General features: G+C 35.0%; 1 protein-coding gene across 1 annotated transcript in view; it reads right to left on the bottom strand.

Moving 5' to 3' along the window:
• Nucleotides 1–3,592: 3,592 nt before the first annotated feature.
• Nucleotides 3,593–25,049, bottom strand: part of LOC125225641 (tyrosine-protein kinase Drl) — a 95,390-nt gene continuing 73,933 nt past the window's right edge. The window contains exons 6-13 of the mRNA XM_048129451.1: nucleotides 13,796–13,923; nucleotides 13,195–13,310; nucleotides 9,408–9,585; nucleotides 8,939–9,101; nucleotides 8,501–8,644; nucleotides 7,183–7,342; nucleotides 6,522–6,658; nucleotides 3,593–6,355 (exon numbers count right to left, since the gene is read on the bottom strand). Of these exons, the coding sequence (XP_047985408.1) occupies nucleotides 6,244–6,355; nucleotides 6,522–6,658; nucleotides 7,183–7,342; nucleotides 8,501–8,644; nucleotides 8,939–9,101; nucleotides 9,408–9,585; nucleotides 13,195–13,310; nucleotides 13,796–13,923 (1,138 nt within the window). The 3' untranslated portion in view covers nucleotides 3,593–6,243. The remainder of the gene's footprint in view (nucleotides 6,356–6,521; nucleotides 6,659–7,182; nucleotides 7,343–8,500; nucleotides 8,645–8,938; nucleotides 9,102–9,407; nucleotides 9,586–13,194; nucleotides 13,311–13,795; nucleotides 13,924–25,049) is intronic.

Genomic DNA, 25,049 nt, shown 5'->3' with positions numbered 1-25,049 from the left:
GGTACTCCCAAAAATATCTACTCTACGCGCGTACTCTTGACTCACGTTTTTTTTTTTCAGAAACTGCGGCCCGGACCCGATCCGAGTACATATAGGAGTAGCCAAATGCACAAACGCTTACGGCTCAGCCACGACATTGGTCTAAGCGCGACAGCGGTGAGCGGCGGCCATACATTGGAGCGAGACACAGCGATGGAACTTTTCATTCGCACGTATGGCTGCCGCTCACCGCTGCCGCGCTTAGACCAATGTCGTGGCTGGGCCGTTATGATAATATCGCTCTCTCCGTATTGACGTGACAAAGCCAGACTTCATTTCGATCGGCGTCTGGCGTCAAAGATTGTCACTTCGGCTAGGCCAGCAGGTCTAACTTTAGTCATCCTTTGCCCTTTTTTAGGTAGGTCAACGGATTCCTCCCAACTCTCAAAGGATTACATTTATAAATAACCAAACCACGAAATAAAAGTAAACCGTGGGAACCAGCACGAGCGCAATGCACATACTTGTCAAATATTTAACACGCCTCGCACCTAGCATACAATGTTTTGTCTATCCTGGTGCTAAATATTTCACACGTCGAAGGTGCCCGGCATGTTTTATGTATGTGTAGCTCTAGCTTTGGTTACTAAAGGAAGAATATATTTTGAATGATAATTTAGGAAAGCGGTCCTCCACATGCTCAATATTTGATTAAATAATAAGTACCTGTGTGGTGACAGGTTAAGAATTTCACCACCCTCTTTCTTCCCGTGGGTGTCGTAGAAGGCGACTATGGGATATGGGTTAAATTGTGGCGTAGGCGAGAGGCTGGCAACCTGTCACTGCAATGTCACAGTTTCGTTTTCTTTCAACCCCTTATTTGCCAAGAGTGGCACTGAAGCTTTAGTGGTTTCATGTGTTCTGCCTACCCCTTTATGGGATACAGGCGTGATTGTATGTATGTTGTATGTATGTATAATAAGCACTATTTTTTTATTTGTTTTGAAAGTACCAACATGTTTTCGTTGATGTGTCATATGCATCTTTCATATAACATATTAACGATAAGGACTTGTTACTCCTTTGTTTTGCGATTAGATTAGGAATTTGAAATTATGGAGTGCAGAGACGGGCTGATGATATTGCCAGGGTGGGAGATTATAACTGGATAAAACCGGCCAAGAGCGTGTCTGGCCACGCTCAGTGTAGGGTTCCGTAGTTTTCCGTATTTTTCTCAAAAACTACTGAACCTATCAAGTTCAAAACAATTTTCCTAGAAAATCTTTATAATGTTCTACTTTTGTGATTTTTTTTCATATTTTTTAAACATTTGGTTCAAAAGTTAGAGGGGGGGGGGACACACTTTTCTTTCTTTAGGAGCGATTATTTCCGAAAATATTAATATTATCAAAAAAACATTTTAGTACACCCTTATTCATTTTTAAATACCTATCCAACAATATATCACACGTTGGGGTTGGAATGAAACAAAAAAAACAGTCCCCACTTTACATGTAGGGGGGGTACCCTAACAAAACATTTTTTCCACTTTTTATTTTACCACTTTGTCGGCGTGATTGACATACATATTGGTACCAAATTTCAGCTTTCTAGTGCTAACGGTTACTGAGATTATCCGCGGACGGACGGACGGACGGACAGACAGACATGGCGAAACTATAAGGGTTCCTAGTTGACTACGGAACCCTAAAAAGGTTCCAAGACCGATAAAAAATATGCACTGGTGACTCATCATCAGCACATATTATTTGGGTTGCCCAGCAGTACTAATGAAGGGTTAAATAGAAGAAGAATATTCTTATAAAGAGATTGATGAATGATAATATTGACAATTCGATAAGGCATAATGTTAATTTTCTGGGCTCCATTTTCAGTATAAAATCCTCACAATGCCTTCTGTATTCATACCTCAAAGCAAAAAAGTTGGACACACAACACTGTAGTTTTATAATAAATAAATAGCTGATGACAAATCATTATTCATAAAGGATTTAAAAAAATGATTCTTATAATGGGATTGGTGGTATAAATCATGACAATGGTGACATTGATGAAAAGGTACCTATCAGATAATTTCTAAAGCAATAGGCTAGTTTCCTAGTAGTCAAATCAGCTTCTTTTTATGAACTGTCAAAACGATTTGCTAATATGGAATTGCTATGAAATACTGAGGAGTGACGTCACGGTCAATTCATTTACTTTATATCTTTCTCTTTGACTTATTAAATAGAAATTATGTTTAAACATAACTACTGTCCATATTTTTCTTCTAATTCGGTGGTGCTTTATTACGTGCGCTGCATAATAGTTATTTGTTATACAAGGGGGCAAAGTTGTATTTTAACGCCGAGTGTGGAATTTGAAAAACGAGCAAGTGAAAGGATTCTATAGTTGAACCACGAGCGAAGCGAGTGGTTCGAGAATAGAATCCTGAACTTGCGAGTTTTTTAACACACGAGAAGTAAAATACATTTGCACCCGAGTGTAACACAAAACTTTTCCCCTCACTATAGCGAGGAAACTACAACGCAAAAAATGTGTTTATCACTGCTTCCAGTAGTTCCACAGGTGGTAAATCATCTTTATTACTAGATTAACCTACTTTTATCAATTTTAAAGCAGTTATTTTGACTTTATTCAAGGTCAAATTACTTTACCCACTAGTGGATAAAATGCGTTTTTACCCGCTGGTATTAAAGGACAAAACACGTGTTTCCGAGCTAGTGAGGGGAAAAATAGTTTATTTTAAGTATAGGAAACTAGCCTATTTTTATTCTCAGTATAAAATATTCACAAAGCCTTTTGCATTCGTGTTTACCTCAAAGCACGACATTAAAACACCACAAAGGCAACCAGCGTTTTGATAAAAACAACTGAAAGTTGGTCACACAACACTGTAATCTGATAGTAAATAAACGGTCACAGAGGAGCGCCGGCCATTAAGTGCACTGATTTATGTACAGGCCGGGAAGTTTGATACTGGCTGTTTACGCTTTACAGCGTTTTGGTGGCTGGTGTTTCTAGAAATATTGGGTTGAATTTTTTTTGGTAGTAAAATAGACCAAACCGATTTTGGACGGAATTTTGTTGGGTAGTAAAATCGTTTCCTAGAAATCGATTTTTGACGGTGTTTATTAGACAGAAGTACGTCCGATTTATTTCTAATCTAACTATAATACAGGAAATTTTGCTTAAAAGTTTAAGTAACAGAAGCGACTACTGTCGGAATACTCCCACCCTATATCTATTTTCGTGTAAAATGGCTGTGACCTACGGCCATATTATGAATGGATATGATGAAAGTACAGGGGTCCTGATTTTTGCGATTTTTACTTCAGAATCTTAATAAATAACCAAAAATAAAACAGACTATGATTTTATATAACTCATTTGAAGCTCCACTCCGTGTTTGTTTGAATTTCATACGTACGTAGCAATTTTATACTTTTTCTATTATATACGTTTCCTTACGTTTGAATACGCTACTGATCTTTGTTCACCTTTTAGTTTTTGCTAGCTATAATTCTATAGTTTAGTCAATATTTTGACGACTGATATTTATGAAGAATTGTTTGAAATAAAACGACAATTCTATAATACAAAATAACCTTTATTTCGTTTCATTCGCCATTGAAGCCATATTGATTACAATACATCCATTTACCACTATAAACAGTTACTTATATTATAATTTAAATACAGTTCAACATGTAACATACAATCACATTCATCTGGCACTCAGTCATTATACGAAATGACGCAATTTATTATCTATACAATTTACAAGTAGGTAGATCGAACCATATATTATCTGGTGCATCCAATAATAGTCCCTTTGACAGTCCTTTTATATGGAAAAAGAGTTACTTACGTATAAAAATGTACCTACACTAACAATAATTTTCATATTATTATGGATTTTTTAGCAGATCCCAGGCTCCCATGAGTCGCGATAACGCAAGAATAGATGGATGGATGTAATTTTTAAACTTTAGAAATTTGGTAAAAACATTTTTACAATTCGAGGAACTGTCACAGAGACGATCATTCGCCGCGAAAGGTTTCAGATAGTGTCAAAAATTTGAAGAGTACCTAGCCATACAAGTTTTAGACTAAAAAGATTTTTGATTCAAAATTTCATTGGTTGATTTTAAGGGGAAATCTATCTAAGTCACAGTTATTATTTTGCTGTCTCCTGTCAATAAAGATCAGTAATATCAGCTTATATTCGCATGTTATTCAATACCGATCGCGCAATCATTATATTCTAATATTTTATTTAGGGTGCTGCTTACTCCTAGAATCTTACAAGAACACCGATTTTACGATAGAAAAGTTAACATCAAGCTAAGAATTATTAGTAGAAAGCGCAACACATTAAAATTAAGAAACACGTATAATGCCTAAGAGTTAAAGACCCTGTTTGATCCATAACATGTTTAGATACAAGTATTCATAGCATATACATATATAATTATGTCAAGGACATTGGACATAGTAGATAAAATTTTCTCAAAGTATACGAAAAGATGATTAAGGTTAAAAGATTTTTGATTGAAATCTGCATGAAATTTTTGCACCAGTTTTGAGACCGAAGGACCACAATAAAGATAGCAGTTAAAATGTTAAGTAACAAGCATATAGGGTCTTAAGAAGAAACAGCAAGCAAGCTATGGTTGAGGTAGCTTAAATACTGATAACATAGTCAACAATCATAGTGTAGAAAATATAAAAGTCGTAAGTTAGTAAACTGATAAAGAAAACAGAATTGACCAACAACAAACAAGACAATGCTACGGAAAATTAATTGGTTAATCTATCTATAGTTAAATCTCACTTTGTAATACACGTATTTTAACCATGAATGACGACACCGATTTGAAATTGTTAATAAACTTTATTTCTAGCCTCAATTTAAGTACTATTTACTATTACGATGGTTTCAGAATTCTGACATATATTTACACAATTTGTATAATTATCTGAATATTGTAGGTTTCCATTTTTAATTACTAGTAAATATTGAATAGTACATTTATATATTTTCTATGAGTAATTGTGGTTTAATAGACATCTTCTTATCATGAATGTTGCACGATCAATGGTTTTGAGGAATCATTTCACCAATTAGTACTCCCTAATATTTGTTACATCAATGACACACTCTTTTTGTTCTCGCTGTTTGTCTACTTTTTTAGATTCTTCGAAACCATTCCGTCAACCATATCACGACTAACTACTGCTTTGGTGTTGTATCCTTTTTGTGCCTGGACGGACTTTTATGTCCTCAGGAACTCTAATCTAATAATTATTATCTAAACGATTAATATCGCATTTAAATTAATCAAAGCCATCGGCTCCATTTATCAAAATTAAATTCCTTTTGCATCGATTCCGTATGTACACAAGAGGTTGGGCGATATTGGTCCAAATTTTGCAAACGTGTAAAAATATGCAATCATTAAACAAGTGTAAAATTATCATGTATAACAAATTAACAATAACAAAATAACTAATTGCAGGATGTTTACAAAACAAATCGCCTATTTTGAGCATTGAGTTTAACACTGGTATTATAAAACTGAGAGGAATAGTTAGTCGAAACATAAGAAAAAGTCATTAATGTTACTTGACCAAATTTATCCTACACATTCGTCCAACCTAACTCAGATAATAATTATAACTTAATTATTTTATATTTCTTTATCTAGTAATAAATATAATACGTTATCTTAAAATTATGCCTTATTTTTGGTAACCGTCTTTGGGGACATTTAATTGCTTTGATTATATAGGCTGCTGCTGCTGCAATGTTTCTTACTACGACTACAGTCTAACTAGCTTCATTTCAAGAAAAATAATTAAGTAGGTATTAAAGTATACTCATAATAGGTCTTATGATTTAATTAAAAATATATCACCGTTTTGCATTTCCTTACTTTATCCTACATCAATTCAAGCGCTACGCCATTCGACATTACATCTTTGGTTTTACCTAACGTTTTATTTTATGTTCCATCTACTTAGTCGGTTTTATGATTCTTTGGCAGGCACTTTGGGTTTAGTAAGTATACGAAAAATAGTGCCGAGTGGTTATTTCAATTGACTTTGAAATTCCAAAAGTTTCGGGTAAAGGAAAACTTTCAAAGCATATTCTAAAATAGGAATTGCAATTTGTAACTTAGTAAAGTTGTGACATGATCAAACTAAAAATTGGTAAGAAAGGTCCTGAATCAACACAATTTAGATATACGTGCTAAGTGCTTGTCTGAAGTCATGAAGGGCCGCCAAAAGCTGAGGTGCGGTCGGTCGTGCTGCTGCAGAAGTTGTCCAACACCAGGACATTAGGCCATACCTGATTTCAAAAATCATCAGTTACATCCTAAAAATTACCTACATTCTCAAGACAAATTAAGTAGGAGATAAGGATATGAATGAAATGATTATCTGTTTCTTAACAATTTTGAACTTTTTGGTAAGAACTGATATTTTACTTATATGACTGTTATTCAAGTACTTACAGTTCATCCGGACAGTTATGTGGCTGAGATGGACGATAGCCTCCACTGAGGAATGCTCCAACATCAGCAGCATCCAATTCAGCTAACGGAGAAGCCCCAAGTGTCGCCAGCTCCCATAGCGTTATCCCTAACGCCCACTGACAACAAAATATAAATTAGCACATACAAAAACTTACCTGATTCTTCATAGCTTTTATTTATTTAGAAGTGTAGAACTAACTTTCTCTCCCTTTCCCCCCTTTTCTTCTCAACTTCTCACAGTACCTACGCCGACTTTTTCTATTTTTTAACATTAAAACCTTGTTCTTTGGTGACATTTTGAACTTTTAAGTTGTAGATTAGATTAGATTAGATTTATTTATTTCTCATTGAAAATGTACATTGAATTTTACATGTCAGAATAAAATAAAATCCATTTACAAAAAGATCGTCGCTACACAATATCAAAATAATAATAAATTATAATAGTCTAAAATCTAAATCATCCGATGTCAATAGTAAAATTAAGTATACAGAGAAAAATAAAAAATAAAATATCAAATATCAAAAGTGACAAATAACTACGAGTATAACTATATTCGGCTAGGTGTAAGTTTTAACATTCATACTTAATACAGGTTACCTAATAAGATTGTAGTGGTTTATAATACAATTATCTTACCACATCAGAAGCAGTTGTGTACTGATTCTGCAGAAGAGATTCTGGTGCCATCCATTTCACTGGCCTGTTCTCGTTATCACCAAGACAGTGGTAGTCATCAGGGAATAGATCTCTGGATAGACCATTATCGGTGACTTTCAGTCTCAATTTCTCATCCACCCTAAAATGTAAATTTGACATACTTAAGGTCAATTAAATTATTTTGCAATTGCAATAGCATATGTCAAGTATAAAACAATGTTATTAGGAAATAAATAGGCATTATTGAAATGACTTACTAATAATAGAAAGTTTTTTTATTTTTTTATTTAGAACACAAACAGTCACATAAACAAAATGAGTTGGTGTACTACAATGTAGGTACTAAGTAATTTGGATAAAAAAAGACCCGGAGGTTCATTACTGAATATAAAGATTGTTAACATACTAACAAAATTAGGTATGTAAGCTAATAGGTAAGCAAAATAAATCATGAACAGTAGGTAATACTTAAGAAATTTTACAGTCATTAGACTAAATACTAAATACATTTTCTTTACTACGATCGGATACAATTATAATTAATTTAATTAGAGGAGGTAAATATTAGTTACTCATATTAAACCGAACAAAAATGTACACTTAGGTATTTTATTTGTAATACTAGTGTTTTTAAATCTAAATCTAAAACACTTTTCGCTTGAGTAAAATTTTCAAACTACACAAAGAAGTGTTAAAAGGATCAATGTCAAATAGATACTTATTATAATAACTAGGGACTCGTCTGAAAAAAGTGTGCTTTGAGTAATTTTTACGAGCAAAACTAATATGAAATAGAGATCTAGGACGTAGGGGGTGTCGCGGACAACTGAAAGTAATTAAGTCTAAAAGGTTCGGACACTTCATCACGCCTTTAAGAATTTTAAATAAAAACATTGCATCTAAATAATGCCTACGACTACTAAGGGAAGAAAGTTATTAAAAAAATATTTTTAAAGTAGTGGCATAATGAACATTACGTAATTTCTAGATGCAAAAATGTTGATGTCAGCTTTATTTAATTTCAAGCAACAGATAAACTTAATTTCAAACATATTCTTATAAACTACTGTAACGTAAATTAAAGGCTGTGACGCATTTAAGTTCAACAAAGGGCAATCATTCATTCAATCACTGACCAGCATAAATAAATTAATTGAGTGGTCAGTTGGTACAACCGGCACTATGCGGGAAGTTTTAAATTTATAATTATGTCAAAAATTTTGTAGGTAATACTGTCAAATTTTTATAGACTAATTTTAATTTGTTTCAGTCGAATCACCAATAGAAATCAACTCACACGCAGTTCCTCGCAGCGACGTCAGCGTGTATAAAACGTTGGACGTGTAAGTAAGACAAGCCGCAAGCAACTTGTGCACCGAGCTCCACTAGCTCCCTCGTCGCTGGTGCTGTTTGGTGGCCCAGGCGACATGATGTTAGGAACCTGGTAGAAATCGTTAAAAGGAGTGAATATTTATGTAGTTAAATATAATGAGAAGACCAAACGAAATTAAATGAATAACACAAAGAGAATCTTAGACATTTCTAGAATTCAAAATTTAAAGTTAAGCTGGATAAATTTGAAGAAACCTCAGAAGCAGAATTGTTGGATGAAGCTGTAGCAAATATTATAATAGTAGCTTTAATAAATTTTAAAATTGACGACTACACTGACAAAGATGTTGATGAAAAAGAAGTAACAACAGAAATAGAAGTAGCTCTTAACAAAGCTAGTTACCTTTTAAGATTAGAAGAGTGAGAAGCGCAGCAATATACTAGAAGTGGTTTCCTTGCTTCTTCAGCACAGGCTGCCATTGGTGCTAGCACGTTATTGTGGACAAGACCACACAGCCTTAAGCCTTCAGCGACAAGCAGGGCTGCTTGCATGGCTGATGCTGCTTCTGAACAAAAAAAAACTGTTTGAAGAAAGAAAGATAAATATCTTGTTGTGTAGGGTTCAGTTATTCTGTTTCTTATGTCAGTCAGCTGCTCAGTGATCAGGTTTAAGATTTTAGGGACAAAACAAGAACTAACAAAATATTAAGAAAATGAAGCTTAGTAAGCGATAGCAAATGTTATATAAATCAGTAACTTACTTCAGAAACATAAAAGAGACTATACAATAACCACTTTTTTGGGTTTTCTTTTCAGGTCAGCATTAGTGTCAATAACACCAAATCAAACCTTAGATAACTTTACATACTCACCTGTCACCGTTTTAACCAAGACCTCTTCATACGTGTCTCCTCGTTTGTACACCCCCTTGTAGACTCGTCCGAACGTCCCCTCCTGCACCAGGATCTCAAGACGAATGTTGGATCGAGGAGTTGTCAGAATGCGAAGCTGCTCTGCTGGGTCTGTGATGCGATCCTTCGTTATTGTGTTCTGAAATCGGGTACTTTATTATAGCAATTGTTTTGAACTAAGGTACTTGACAGCAGTAATACGAGTATGTTTTTATTTGATGAGTATCGAAATGCAAGTCCAAAATCCAAGAGATATTATTGTTTAAATTTAGCATTATTTGAAATATCCTAGCTTTTCAAACTCCTTGTTTTTAAATCCTGTCGATTTTTTTTAGACAAAATAAATAAGTTGGCTTCTTTTGAAAATTTAAAACATCACTAATAACACGAATAGAAACGTAACGTTAAAAACAGAGATTGCTGATTTTGAGTAACAAATGCTTGTTAGCGAACACAATTTAAAAGATTTAAGTTTATTTACAGGTAAATGCATTATACCTAATAGTTAAAGCAACTTATTGCAACATTTGCAACTTAAAACACCATACTGCTTCCCCATTATACTTGTGCACATATAAATCTATACCCAGTTTCTAAGTCAGAACTCGATTGAGTCAGTAAGTACCTATATGTATGTATTTGCGAAGACAAATTCTGATGTAAAATTTGTAAAACATAAACATATTGCATCTTTACTACGGTTCTATCGGTTTTTAATCTACTCCCATTATACCTGAGATATAAATCTATACACGGCTCCGAAGTTGAACCCAGTTGGCAGGTGCTCGGGCATATAATTTCATTGAGCGCCGAGCGAAGCTATCACTAATCGAGTTTACTGCTAGATTGGAAAAGGTCTTGCGACCCATCATAGCTCTAGCCTGCTGTGTTTTACATGTTGATAGATTTTCATTTAACGTGTATGGGCGAATTTGCTTTGCTTAAAAAAATGGAAAGGCAGGCTTTATTTCAGTAAGTGTAAGATAGACCTCACAAATAAAAATCCTCTTTGCGTACAAATTCGTACGGTTGGATCACATAATTGATCAAAATACCTATGCAATTTTTTAAACACAATAGAAGTTGAATAATATTTATAGGGCAGCTACTGATGTCAATGGAAAATGTGTTAATAAAATATATTATTATAAAGGAGAAAAACGTAGGCTTTGCACTAGCAAAGCATTTTCACCTGCAGCTAATGTTTATATTTCATTAAACATAGGAGATTTGAAGGAAATGGTAATTAAGTGTTCAACGTTTTCTGTTAACTTCATTTTAAAGAACTCAATCAAATAACAGCGAGACTAATTAACAAAGTATAACAGCAATTTTCCTCAGCAGCCGGACAACTGCAAACTGCAATTAATCTCAGCGTCTCAAAGACACTATCCGAGCAAATTCATTAAGTTCGACTCCAAACCAACAGCTCCGAGCATCTTTGTGCATTGTTGATACCCCCTATTTGCATTCCGGATTCGTTAACCCTCCCCCGCTAAAGAGCACTAATTCATGTTTCCTGGAGATATCCAGCGGCGCGAGAATTTACGGACAAAAGGGGATCGCAAATTAAAAACTGGGTAGGGCCTAATAATGACACGCTGACAATGCTGGAAGTGGCTAGTGGCATAGAGAAACAGAACCGAATAATCAGGATTTAAGGCAATAGACAAAATGAATTCTTCAAATATAGTTATTTAATCTTGAAATAGGTCAAGATAAACACTGACAAGCAAAAGTATCCGGAATCATGTTTTATAAGTTTCTAGAAATTATGTATTTGTTGTATCTTTCTGAAATATTACCTTTTATACAGATAATTTTAGTCGTGTAACACTAAAATAGATGGACCGATACTCTATTCATTTTGAAATCCAGTATAAAAAATTTAAAGGAGTCCGAAGCACAATATATTGATATTGATATGGAAAATAAATAAAATAATTTAAATGGTAAAACTATACAGTATTTATTTGCTTGTTCCAAATACTCCAAATACTAAAGCTTAGGTGTTTAGAGACATCAAAGGAGATTTCACGCTAAAACTAGTAATTAAGGATCGAGAACACAACATGAACACGAACTCTGAACATTGATTAGTTAAGAAACTTACAAACAATAATTTCGGCTTTTGTACACCTGTTTACAACTTAAGACAATCAATTCAACTTCACTACACAAGATAAGTTTTGATTAAAACAATACTTCAACTCAGCTTCTGCACATCAAACGACAGTGGGCAACTTTGCCGCTTCTAGCCGAAGTTCCCTTCAATTCCGTGAACATTGGTAATTGTATTACGTTTGTATTACCTGCAGACAGGATAACTTGTCTTAAATTGGATTCTTAATGAGGTGAAGGAGTTTTATTTGAATGGAATAGAAAAGTTGGACAATTTACTGCAAGTTCACAGCGACAGTTTTTGCGAGTAGGTGAAGTTTTTACACGAGTAGGTGAGCAGCAATAGGAAAAGTGTGGACATTTTGTGAAGTTTCCTTGTTTTATGAACAAGGATGCTACTTGTTTTACTTGCTCACCTTAGTTTCATTTTAAATAAGTATACACTCACGTAGTCTAGTGATGAACAGCTATGCTCAAAAAGTTGTCTGTTCAATTAATGGAATTTAGCTTTCCACAGAAAGTTCAGATTGTATTAAAAGTCTAATTCGGATGTAATTTTCTAGGCATCTACTATCACAGTAACGTAAACAATGAAGTTTAGCGTACTTTAGGGTAGCAAAGCCTTTGAAAATTTTACTCTTCGTCTGAAGTTTGATTTCCTATAGAGATGTTGCAAAAATGCTATCACGCATACGAGTGGTTATGTGGGACTCTTTAACTCTAGTTTACTCACTAAATTGCTGACCTAACCTAAACTAATAACTAACAAGAAAATACATCAAGTTACTCTGTACTGTACTGTACCCCATAATAAACCAACACTATACGATACACAAATTATGAATTCATCAAACGATTTCGAAGATACATTGTTGACAGGTTAAGCGGAGCGGAAGATCCTTCAACGTTAATAAGCTTATTCTCAGGAGCTCCCGTGACCTCACTTCAGGAACCCTGACAAGGCCGTGTTTAAGGTTATGCAAGATAAAGAGCTCACACTTTCTGACACTTGAGTTGTTTAATTTGTTAAAGGTGTAAGTAATAGCTTTTACTTTGAGATGATCTTTGAAATCGTGTAAATAATAAGAGTTTCTTCAGGGACATTAAGGAGCAAATAAGATTTAAATTTAAAGGCAAAATGTCTGTGATGGACACGAACTCTATAGATACTCTCTGTGTACTCTAAACATTAAATTTCCTGCTTTTTATAATCAATACGAATTATGTGATGGATGATTCCGTGAAAACAATACAATTCCTGTTTTTTTACGGTACATACTTAACGTTTTCTTTTTTCTGAAGTGAAAATTGTAATGCGACTTCCAACAGTTACAACTGACACGCTCAGTGTTGCCCACTTAAATTTTGAAAAAACAACACATTACGAAGTTTCACTTCTTCCACGCACTATTTTTTTACACGTAATTTTATTGCTTTGTAAAATTTGTGTTGTAACCCACGTTACCCACCTTGCAGGTTATGATTGTCGTTTGAAAACACACATCCCAAATGACTATCTAGTGAAATACGATGAAGACAATTTTCCATCCGAGCTGTCACAACTCTGCCCTACTTCAACCTATTAAATGCAAAGTGGGTATAACTCGAAAACTAATAATGAAATCACCTGCGAGACGTGCGTGAGATTTGAGGCTGCGTAGTAAGACACTCGGGACTCTGGCTTCGCGTACACGTGTTCGCCGATGTGGGTCGTGGCGTATGGCGAGGGGGATCTTCTGCTGCCTGATTAATTAATTAAAGCTTCATATTACTACGGGGTAGATTAATTTTATTGAATAATATTATTGTCTTCGGTTAGCGCGATAGGTACTCATGAAATAAAACTGTTCGAAAGGTCGAAGTTCGAAACTTCGGGATGTCTTATAAATTCATTATACGTGATATAATCCGTTTTCATAGTTTTATTTTATGAATTATTTGGATTTGAAATTGAAGCTGATAAAACTTAAGGATGTCTCAAAATAGTCCACCATAAAATTTTTACTGTCTTTTTCTAGTGAAGAATTTTAAGGATTCTAGGATTTCGATGAAGCTTCAACTGAATAATTTTTAGTCTTGACCTTTTAACTTCTTAAAGAAGATACAGAATTTGTTTTTCAATAAACTATTGCTATAATTGATATGATTGGTTGTGTATTTACTGCTGCTAATAAGAGCTCTAAAAGTCCACAATAATATTTTTCTAATTTATAATATAAAACACTTACCAAACGGGAATTTATGTAAGCTGGCTATAGTAGCATAAGAACCAGTAGAGCTTGGTGGTCTGCCGAGGGTGTCCAATCGCAGCAGTACGTTCTGGTGGCTGCCGTAGGCTGCTGTGGTGTACGATGTACTGTGGACAAACATTTCTATTAAGATACGTATTAGGGAATATTTAGATACCATTGTCCTATTCAGGAACCAGGCAAACACTAACTACAGAGCTATCTAAAACAACATCATCAAACCGATGAGACAAATTTCAAGATTAAACACAAAATTTCATTGTAGGTACAATGAGTATAAGGTCATTGGTCTTAATTTTGTTCATATTGACCAACCTGAAACTGCGATCTGGTTCGCGCATTGGGGACGAAAAGGCTTGTTTTCTTTACGGCAAAAAACTTCTACTATATTTCTGACTTGAACTGCATCTACATTTTCGTAATTTCACTCAACCTGCACTCGAACTGCAGCACCCTAATGCTATTATTTTAAACAAATCCGCACCTCATCAAATTCACCAAATTCCTCATCACATCATCAAATAAATTAATCAGCTAACCTCAACCTGCCTACGCGCATTCTAAATCTCCATAATAATTAAACCGGATTGAGTGTCTATCGCCGCCACCGCACCATCCATCAGCAGAGACAGGGGTCGACCTATATACGATCTATTGAACTAAATATGATTTTATAGGGACACGTTTTGTTTTTGGGATAACCTTGTAAGCTCCGTGTATCAGAATTGTGCCGCTTAGCTTCAAACTCGGGTAAATCAATTCTGCTTTAAGGTTGATTATGTATAAAAATATATAATCTGAAAAATAAACAACCTTACAGCAGAATGGATATTATGTACCCGAGTTTGTAGTTCAGCGACACAATTGAGGAAAGATAATATCATAATATATCATAATATAAAGTCTAAGAAAAATACTTAATTTTATCACTAAATTATTCTTTCACCGCCGTTAATTTTGTTAACATAAATTTGACTATAATATGTATTTTCTTTTCTTTTCAAATGACTTATTCGAGCACCTAAGCTACTGCAGAGATTGTCCATAATTATAACTGATTTTGTGTGACACTCGATTTTGTGTTTCATCGAGCCAGTTGGCAAGGAACTTCTTTGTAACTACCACTTTCATTTGATAATTTAAATTATCTTTAATACAACTAGGGAACAAATCAAATTATTCTATTGAATATTTTTGGTTTGTTCTTTTTTCTAGTAGTCACACTACTATATATAAATTATAAATTGAAATAAATGTCATACACGAAAGAAAAACGGCAAGGCCCACTGGTGGCCGAGCCGGGAATCGAACCCGGGTCTTCAGCTTACGCGGCTAACGCCTTTACCACTAGACCACACGCCGGCGTGTTGTTTCCTTGCAGAATGTAACTTAAGTCAAAAAAATACTGTATTGAACGGATTAAATAGGTTGCTGGACTTGATTCTGGTTAACGATGTTGTGGACGAAGTTTCGGTTTCCAAGTGCCAGTTGTCATCGGATGAAGTTCACCACTTTGCCTTGGATATTAGTATCAAAGTTGATATAAATCAAACAGCTACTAACACAGATTTTAATTGTACCGGAAATAGTATCCAACTTGAAAGGAACTTCACGAAGGCTGACTTCCCTCAACTATATGATGGTCTAGCCACAGCATGCTGGGATGAAATATATATACAGAACAATGTTAATGAAGCTGTTAATGCTTTCTATAGTCCTATCAATAACATCATTGCTCAAACAGTACCATATAAAACACCCTGGTCTCCCAGAACTCAATACCCATCGTGGATGTCAACAGAAACCATTAAATTAAATAGACTAAAGAATCAATATCACAAATGGTATAAAGAGACCAATAACCAATTGTATTACGCCTTGTTCACCTATTATAGACGACAGGTTAAAAAATCTTCAGATCAGGATTTTAACAAATGTAATGAACGCATTCAACTAAATATTAAACGTGACGTTGCCACTTTTTGGTCTTATATAAAAAGCAACCGAGCGAATAACGAATAGTCGACCTTTGGCAATATATCCTCCTCAAAGGTAGCAGAAAATTTTGCAAGTTACTTTAGTGAAGTGTTTTTACCGATCGGGCCGCGGCTCGACGTATCAGATGCCCAGCGGCACTGGACAACGTCATCACGACACATAAATATTGGACATATATCTGATAAGGACATACGTAGCGCTATAAAACGATTATCTGCAAAGAATACTCAGGGTCCCGATCGTATTCCACAATTTTTGGTACGTGACTGTTGTGAAATTTTTATAAACCCATTGTTATACATATTTAATTTATCAATTAAAACCAATAACTTTCCTACAATTTGGAAAAAATCCAAAGTACTTCCAATTCACAAAAGCGGCCCAAAGGATGATATCAAAAACTATAGGCCAATCGCCGTTTTATCTGTCTTTGGAAAAGTTTTTGAGTCCGTTGTATACAAAAAAATATATGAGCAGATGCGAGATTGGTTCACTGATGCCCAACATGGATTCTTACCTAACAGGTCCACAACATCTAATTTGCTAAATCTAGTCACATTGATAGCTCATAATATGGAAGATAGAAAGCAAGTTGATGTGGTTTACCTTGACTTCCAAAAGGCCTTTGACCGGATAAACTGTGACATTCTTTTACAAAAAATGGCGAAAGCAGGTTTCTCGAGAATGTTGTTAGCATTCTTTGCTGACTACTTATCTGGCCGTACCCAGTATGTCACCTATAATAAAGCTGATTCTTTGGAATACCCAGTGACGTCGGGTATAGGGCAGGACAGCAGCCTTGGCCCCCTCTTATTTTTAATCACAATTAATGACCTACCCGAAGTCGTCAAGTACTCTACTGTTCTGATGTTTGCTGATGATGTCAAATTAGCTAAATCAATCCAGGTTGACTCTGATGCCAGCAAACTGCAATCGGACATTGACGCCGTTTATCGGTGGGGTTTAAATAATAGTCTACACCTCAATACTGCTAAATGTGCAAGCATGTCATACTCAAAGACATCATTAACCGACTCTCGGTTATACACGTTAAATGGCAAGGTGCTGCAAAATATTCAAACTATGCGTGACTTAGGCACGTGCTTTGATACACAGCTAAAATTCGATTAAAACATTGTACAGATTTGTAACAAAGCGCGTAAGTCTCTTGGTTTTGTCTTAAGGCAGTCAAAACATTTCAATAGTCACAATGTCATTTCGCTACTTTACAATGCCTATGTCCGCAGTGTGCTAGAAAGTAACTGCATAGTATGGAATCCACACTATCAAAAACATGTTACATTAATCGAAAGAGTTCAAAAGTCATTTGTCCTATACTATAAAATTCATGGTTTCTACCCTTACTTATACCCGACCCTGTTTGTGCTAGGAATGGTATCTTACCAAAGCCTTGAAATGCGTAGACGGATTGCGGTAATCAAATATTTCTTCAGGCTGATACGAGGCACTATATATAATCCTTCGTTGTTACAGTATATATCGTTTAAAAGTACCGCTACACATAAGAGGTACCCTCCGTCCACGCCAACGGCCGCTATTCCAGGTCGCCAACGCCGAAAACAACTTGAGCAATTCTCCCGTGTACGTGGCCTTAAATCTCGTCAACAATACTCTCCTCTATGATCCGACATTAGACCTGTTTTCGCACACGGAGTCGAGATTTCTGGCCACAGCTTCTCGTTATCTCGAATCGATCCACACGCCTACCACAATACAGTGCTAATTAAATGTTACGATTATGAGTTAATGTGCAGCGATTATTCAGACCTGCAACTATTATTATTGTTAAGTTGACAAGTAAAACATTGAATCTATTTATTTTAATTTTGATTGTAATTTTAAATATGAATTTGAATTGTATTGAATTAATTTTATTTAGTGATATTATGACCTATAACTTTCATGTTTAGCACTATGCTGTAAATGTAAGTTGGTTGAATAAATAAACAAATAAATAAATAAATGGTCTAGTGGCTCGGCCACCAATGGGCCTTGCCGTTTTTTCTTTCGTGTATGATATCTATTTCAATTTATTATCTTTAATAATTTACATTTTATTGAGGTAAATATTATACATACAACATGTTTAAAATCACAGCCACATCAATCCTGAGCGATTCCAATAAGATCATCGATTTCGGTATGATTACATTTCATATGTAATTGAAGATACGCCGAAATTGCTACTCAGGTAATCCATGAAATGAAATGTATTCAGTACATGTAAAATGTATCAATATGTTTAAATACTTCATATAAATTATTATCCATTTCGATTCATTTCGAGTTATCTTGCTCAGTGGTTTGGATAAATTTGACTCGATTATTTGTGTACAAAGTTTTTATTTTGCATTGCTTTAACTAGCGTAAATAATATCATTTTATTTTCTGAATCCTCTATACATAGAGTCTGATTGATATTAAACTGTTTTTGTTTTGTTTTAAATATACTCCTTGATACAACGTATTAACATGTAATACCAATAATACGGAATAATGGAGTATTATAGAGGTTTAATGTAAAAAATGTAGTCACAGTACATTTACTGCCATCTATATAAATAAAATAAAATCAAAAATCTCTCCAGACAAGATGAAAACTTTTGGAAACTTTGTTGACTATTTCACCCATATTCTTTAAAATTGTAAAATACTAATCAGGTCGCCACCTTACCGAGTATAAATTAAAACTGTGGTGCCATCTAAACCATCTTAGTGTTTATTTATCCTTTATAAAACCTGCCTAAACGGTTTTAAATAAGTTAATTTCAGTCGCTATATCACTACAGCCGGCGTATTAGGGCCCATTTAGACGGTACGAGAACTCGTATACGAGTTTTATTACATTGCGGTATTTGATGGGTGTGCAAAATTGTATGTAACCTCAACAGCCCGCAAAGTAACTAAAATCGCAAGCGAGTTCGCACGCCGTCTAAATCAGACCTTATGCTTCCAATTTTATCAGTTATCCACGTGGATAAGACATCTGTCACTTTCACACTGACATACTTGCCAAAGCGTGACGGATACTTTATCCACATAAATGTAGATAGGTGATAAAATTGGAAGCATGATACGGCGGCTGAACTACTTAAGAGGGCTTTCATGTGAAAAATAGTGAAATCGCAACCGAGCGCTTAATCATACCGTGTGTGGTATCAAATTAAAGGGTTTTTTGAGTAGTTTACAAATAAATAACATATAACAGGACTTTTTCTACTTGGTCTAATAAAATATGAGAAAATGTCCAGAAGTAGTAATAATTGTGACGGTGAAGGCTTGTTTTCAAAAAATTGCCAAAAATATATAATAGAATGAATGCGTTAAATTGTGGTGTAGGCGAGACGCTGGCAACCTGTCACTACAATGCCACAGTTTCGTTTTCTTTTAACCCCTTATTTGCCAAGAGTGGCCCTGAAGCTTTAGTAGTTTCATGTGCTCTGCTTACCCCTTTATGGGAAACAGGCGTGATTGTATGTATGTATGTATGTATGTATGTATGTATGTATGTATATATAAAATAGAAATTTATAGTCACTAAGGCATAAGAGCAATTTTAGTAAACGTTGCAGATTAATTTAGTACGAAAATAACTTCTATGTGATGTAGCTTTTCAAAGAAATTGTCACTTAATTTTAGGTAATTTCTGAAAAAACAATAATTCGTCTTAGCCTCGTTTACTCTTTTTCAAAACCTTCTAATAAAAATGTAGTCTGAGAAGTTTGTTGTACAGGATATATGTATTATAAATTTACCAGTTTCAGTATTCAAAATTGTCCAAATTTTACAAATAAGATCGACTAATTCAGCGCTATGCGCGAGTTTTCCTAAACGTGCATCAGATAAAAATTCATAAATAATTTAGTGAGTCAGTTTTCAAAAATCCAGTCTTATAAGAATCAACATAATAAGATTTTCTTGAAAGCAGCCTTAAGTTAAATTAAGCTACCAACTCGAAAAGTCAAGTCAATTTGGATTTTTGATAACCGTTTGTGTAAAACTCTAATTTAATATGGCTTCAGGTTATTCTCTTCTTTAAATATCATAAAATAAACAGACATCAAAGCCGAATTTTAGGAATACCTATTTCGTCTAGTACTTAAAGTTGATTAAAGTCTTTTAGTTTTATCATTTCTAAGGGACGATTTTATCGTCCGTGAGAGATATTGGGTTGGCACAAAAGTAATGACACACTCTACAAAACTCTAAGGTCATTTCTCAAAATTTTGCCACCCCCACCTGTCACTACGTTTATGTTAGAACTTTTTTTTTAGTATACAATATCTTCATAAATAAATTATCAATACATATTAAAAGACAGTTTTTACATAGAGGCCTGATGCTTTGAAATCGATTTATTTTATATTAATGAAATAAATAATAATTGTAACTAAGTTTTGTCGTTCACCTTCCGTGTCCCAACGCGGAGTACTCATGTTTCGAATTGTTAAAAGTACACAAATTATTAACTTTACTTACTTTTATTGCTGTATTTTATTTGCATATATCCTTAACTTTTAAAACTAGAGTATCTGATAATAATATTACTCTTATGTTCCAAGTTATTTGGCTTTAAAGTTTGTCCACGGCCGTTTTTGTCGTTGACCTGTCGAGACAAACTCGCAAGTACTGTGCGATCCCTACTCCACCTCTGCCGCCCCACCCCACATGAATCGAAGCCGCCAGTATCGGCCATCACCTGCAAGCAACGGCACGTGCTCACTACGCCTTGATTAGAAAATAGAAATTTTTAATTACCTCGAACGGGAGTTTGTAACGGGTAAGTAGTCGTTATTCTGTCAATCATAAACTGGTTATTGTTTGAGATAATGCATTAACTGTAACATATGTTTCGTATTTTGTTGCTTATTTTTAGGCACCTAAATATTTAGTTCGTTCGGCAAATACTTTTTTAATTTTGACGAAATAACTGCCATTTTGTCGGTCACCTGTGCATCGTTCACCTGGCTAAAATAGGCAAGTGAACGACATTTTGGGACAGGGTGATGACAATAATGATAAATTTACCAATCGTAATAATACGTTTTTACACCTTCAATATCTGTTTTGTGCGTTAAATGAGAAAAGTATTACTGTCATATCGGTTTAGGCTGCATTTCTCAAAGGATTGTTGCTTTTCTGTGGTGTGTGTCCTTCACCTGTGCGATAAAGCCAGGTGAACGACTCAGTGACAGGAAACCGACACGTCGATCACTTGTCATAAGCCAGATGAACCATTACGAGGGGCGATCAATCGGATCAATAAGTAATGATAATGAGTATTAAAACATAATCTAGAATATGAGTATTATAATAATAATAATGAGTATCCTTATATTTTTATAATTAAAAGTAACTCTTCCTTATTTTATTATTATTACAATACAAAAAGCTTAGTCGATGATGTAATCACCATTAGCATCTTTGACTTCTTGCCAACGATCCGGCAAAGTTTGGATACCTTTCGCCCAGAACTCTGATGGCTGTGCCTCGAAAAAGTTGTTCAACTCCACCTGTACATCATGGAAATCATTGAATTGTTTACCCCGCAAATGTCGTTTCAGGGCTCTAAACAAATGAAAGTCTGATGGTGCGAGGTCTGGAGAATAAGGTGGGTGGGGTATCGTCTCCCAGCCCAAGTTCTGCAGCTGTTGGCGAACGGTAGATGCGACATGAGGTCGAGCGTTATCATGTAGTAAAATTACAGTGGCTCGTCTTCGTCGTTTTTTCTTGATAGCAGAAGATAGTTCGGTGAGCTGTGTTGAATATTTGTTAGCGTTTACAGTTTTATTGTGTAATAGTTCATGAAACAGCATGCCTTGCGAGTCCCAGAAACAACAAAGCAAAACTTTTAAGCGGTTCTTTTGACTCAGCTTCGGTTGAGTTGGTGGCGTTTCTTCTCGAGGCAGCCAAAAAGCACGACGTGTATCGTTCTCATAATAAATCCATGATTCATCTCCCGTAACCAGATCAGTCAAAAACTCTTTACGTCGGGGTCGCAGCAAAAGTGATTGACAGATGGCGACACGGACTGCACGACTGGCGTCGGTAAGGATGTGCGGTACCCATCGAGCCAAAACTTTTCGATACCCAAGCTCATGCAGATGGTATTCCACAGCGTGGTGACTGCAGTTAAGTGCTTCCGCTAATTCACGAGTAGTAGCATCAGGATTTGACTGTAGTTCGCGGCGTAAATCGTCATCATTGAATGCAGGTGGTCGCCCTGAGCGTGACTGACTTTCAAGGCTCCTGTCTCCTGATTTAAAACGGTCAAACCATCTGGACACCGTGGCATGGCTTGTACTTCCAGCGCCCAATGCAGTGTTGATATTGTCAGCCGCAGCCCGCGCACTGTGGCCTAACAAGTACTCGTATAAAGTGTTCGAACTTGTCGCTCGTCCATTTTATTTCAATCTAACTAAACCAATCACGAGGGCGGCTTTATATACCCTCACATTAGAAGTACCGAGAATGTTCTACAACATACTAGAATATTATCCAAAACAATTAACTTAAGAAAGGAAATGTATAGGGCCATTTCTCAAAATTTTGGCACCGACAGGTGAAAGATTTGCTTTTTTTTAAATGTCGCATTTTTTTAAAAAGATTTGTAGGGATCGTTTGAATGCGTCTCAAACATTTCAAAAATGTCAAAGGCACCGATATCAATTAATTATTTTAGAAGTTATGATCGATTAAAATTCAGGTGAACGACATCATGATCAGGTGAAGGATAAATATACACAGGTTATCGACAACAGCAGCAGGTTAACGACAAATTAGTACAAATTTGTATGACACATTTGACAAGTTAACGACAAGCGTCGCTAACCTGCGTCCGTAGTCGATCACCTGTAGTTTGGTGGTCATTCACCTGATATGGACGTCATTCACCTGCCCATCAGCATTATAATAGTTTTTAACCGCCGCCCAAATCTCAAGGAAGGGGGTCATTAATATTTTATACCCGACCTTTAAATAAAATTATAATATAATAGCTACTCTGAAGTATAATGAAGTGACTTCACTTCAAGCAACCACTTGCTTACTGACACGGTATTTAAACTATAATTAAGATTTCATTTTTTTAAGGGGGCAAAAAACAAATGAAAAAATTAAAATATGTAAATAAAGCACGCCTCCCAAAGGTCCGGAACACCATTGTTCCGTGATGGGAAAGACATACAAATAAAAAATATAAAACGTAAACCAAGTGTCTCATTACTTTTGTGCCAACCCAATATTTCGTTAACACCAAAATTTTGGAAATAATTGCCCATTAGAGCGTTCAAATTCGTTAACGACTGGCAATTTAAGTTCGAATATGTAATAACCCAAAGGGAACTTTGCCCACTTTTGAATAATCTTCGGGATTTCATTTAATATCCATCTAAAGTTTCAAGTAATCCAATTTCAGGCATTGTTTGTTTTCTAGTTAAGCAACTTCGCATGAGCACAATTGAGTTTTATTTCAATCTCCCGGAAAAATGAGGGCAAGAATAAAATTGTTCGATGAAAATGATATTCTTCCTGTAAATGTACGCTTGTATTAAGGTTATGGTAATAAACAGGATTTGATTCGTATTTTTGACTGGGGAGAATTTCAGTAAAATGATAACGAAGGAAATATAAAAATTATGAGTACACAGTCTACTTTTTGACTGTTAAATATTCTACTTAATCAATAAATGGGTAGATAAGATACCTACTCTTTGAGATATGCTAGGAAAACCATAATTTCAATAAAGTTGTCTTATTACTTACGTAATTTTGTGCCTAATGGCCAGAAAGTAAAACATGAAACTGATTGACACCTAGGAAGTTTTACCATAAATTAACATACGTAAGGTTCGGGCGTGTCTTTTATTGAATACTGTGGCACTTTATTTTGCTTGCTTTTTATATTATTGTTTTTATTTTTTAGAATTACATAGTGACCATAGAGTACGATAGGCATGACCTAACAATAACCACCTACCGCAACAACAGGCGGTTTTCTATTTGGGCCATTTTTTTCAAAGTTGTCCACCCCACTTTTTTTTTAGATTTAGAAGTTTTTATATGTTTTCCACTCAGAATCGTGAGCTCTTTCAATCCTAATAGGAGAAAAAAGTGTCCCAAGGTTTTTTTCCCATTCTGTTACCACATTTTCATACATTTTGTATGGCGGTAACGGAATGGAAGGTTGGAAAAAATGTATGGAAATCTTGGGACATTTTTTTTTCTCCTATCAGGATCGAAAGAGCTCTCGGTTCTGAGTAGGTATGAATCGCGTAAAAAATACCCATGTTGCAAAAAAAGTGGGGTGGACAACTTTGAAAAAAATGGCCCATTTATGTAACGAGTATGGTGACAGGTTAAGAATTTCAGCACCCCCTTTCTTCCCGTGGGTTTCGTAGAATTCAACTGTGGGATATGGATTAAATTGTGGCGTGGGCGAGAGGCTGGCAACCTGTCACTGCAATGTCACAATTTGGATTTCTTTCAACCCCTTTTTGCCAAGAGTGGCACTGAAACTTAGTAGTTCATGTGCTCTGCCTACCCCTTTATGGGATACAGGCGTGATTATATGTATGTAAATATGTAACGAGTAGGTACGGACTGATATATGAGTATATTTGCTACGGATCCAGCGGTACGCACCGTAGAGCGCTGTGAATGTAAGTTTAGTTGAGCTTATACAGAATTTAATTTACATTTTATATTACTAGACTATTATTCATGTGTTTCTTGAATTACAGGAACATTTTAATTTTAATAAATAAATGTTTGATATACATATTTTTTAGTTCTGCAGGGGTAATACAATAATTATTTGAGCATTTTCAGAATTTGGGACCCCCAATTAGCGTAAGTTGTTAACAAAAATTAACTCACTGTCAGTTTTGTGACGATAATAAAATTAAGCATGAAGTTTTTATATAAATAGTGTTTTTGAGTTAATTACATGAACTTTAAGCAATAATCTACATTCAGAATGTGAGGAAACTAATTTTTTAGACAGATTTTATTTATGCTTAATGGTCGTCACAAAACTGACAGCGAGTTAATTTTTGTTAACAACTTACGCTAATTGGGGTGTCCCAAATTTTGAAAATACCCATTTGCAAAAATTCACAGTTGACACAAATAGAAAAAGGAGCAAAACAAAACTGTGTTACAATAAATTTAAATAAAAACAATGACCATAAAAACGAACAGAAAATGACAAACG

This window comes from Leguminivora glycinivorella, chromosome 4 (genome assembly GCF_023078275.1).
Source record: "Leguminivora glycinivorella isolate SPB_JAAS2020 chromosome 4, LegGlyc_1.1, whole genome shotgun sequence".
In the NCBI taxonomy this organism is placed as follows: domain Eukaryota; kingdom Metazoa; phylum Arthropoda; class Insecta; order Lepidoptera; family Tortricidae; genus Leguminivora; species Leguminivora glycinivorella.
This window is presented reverse-complemented; position numbering and strand designations above follow the sequence as displayed.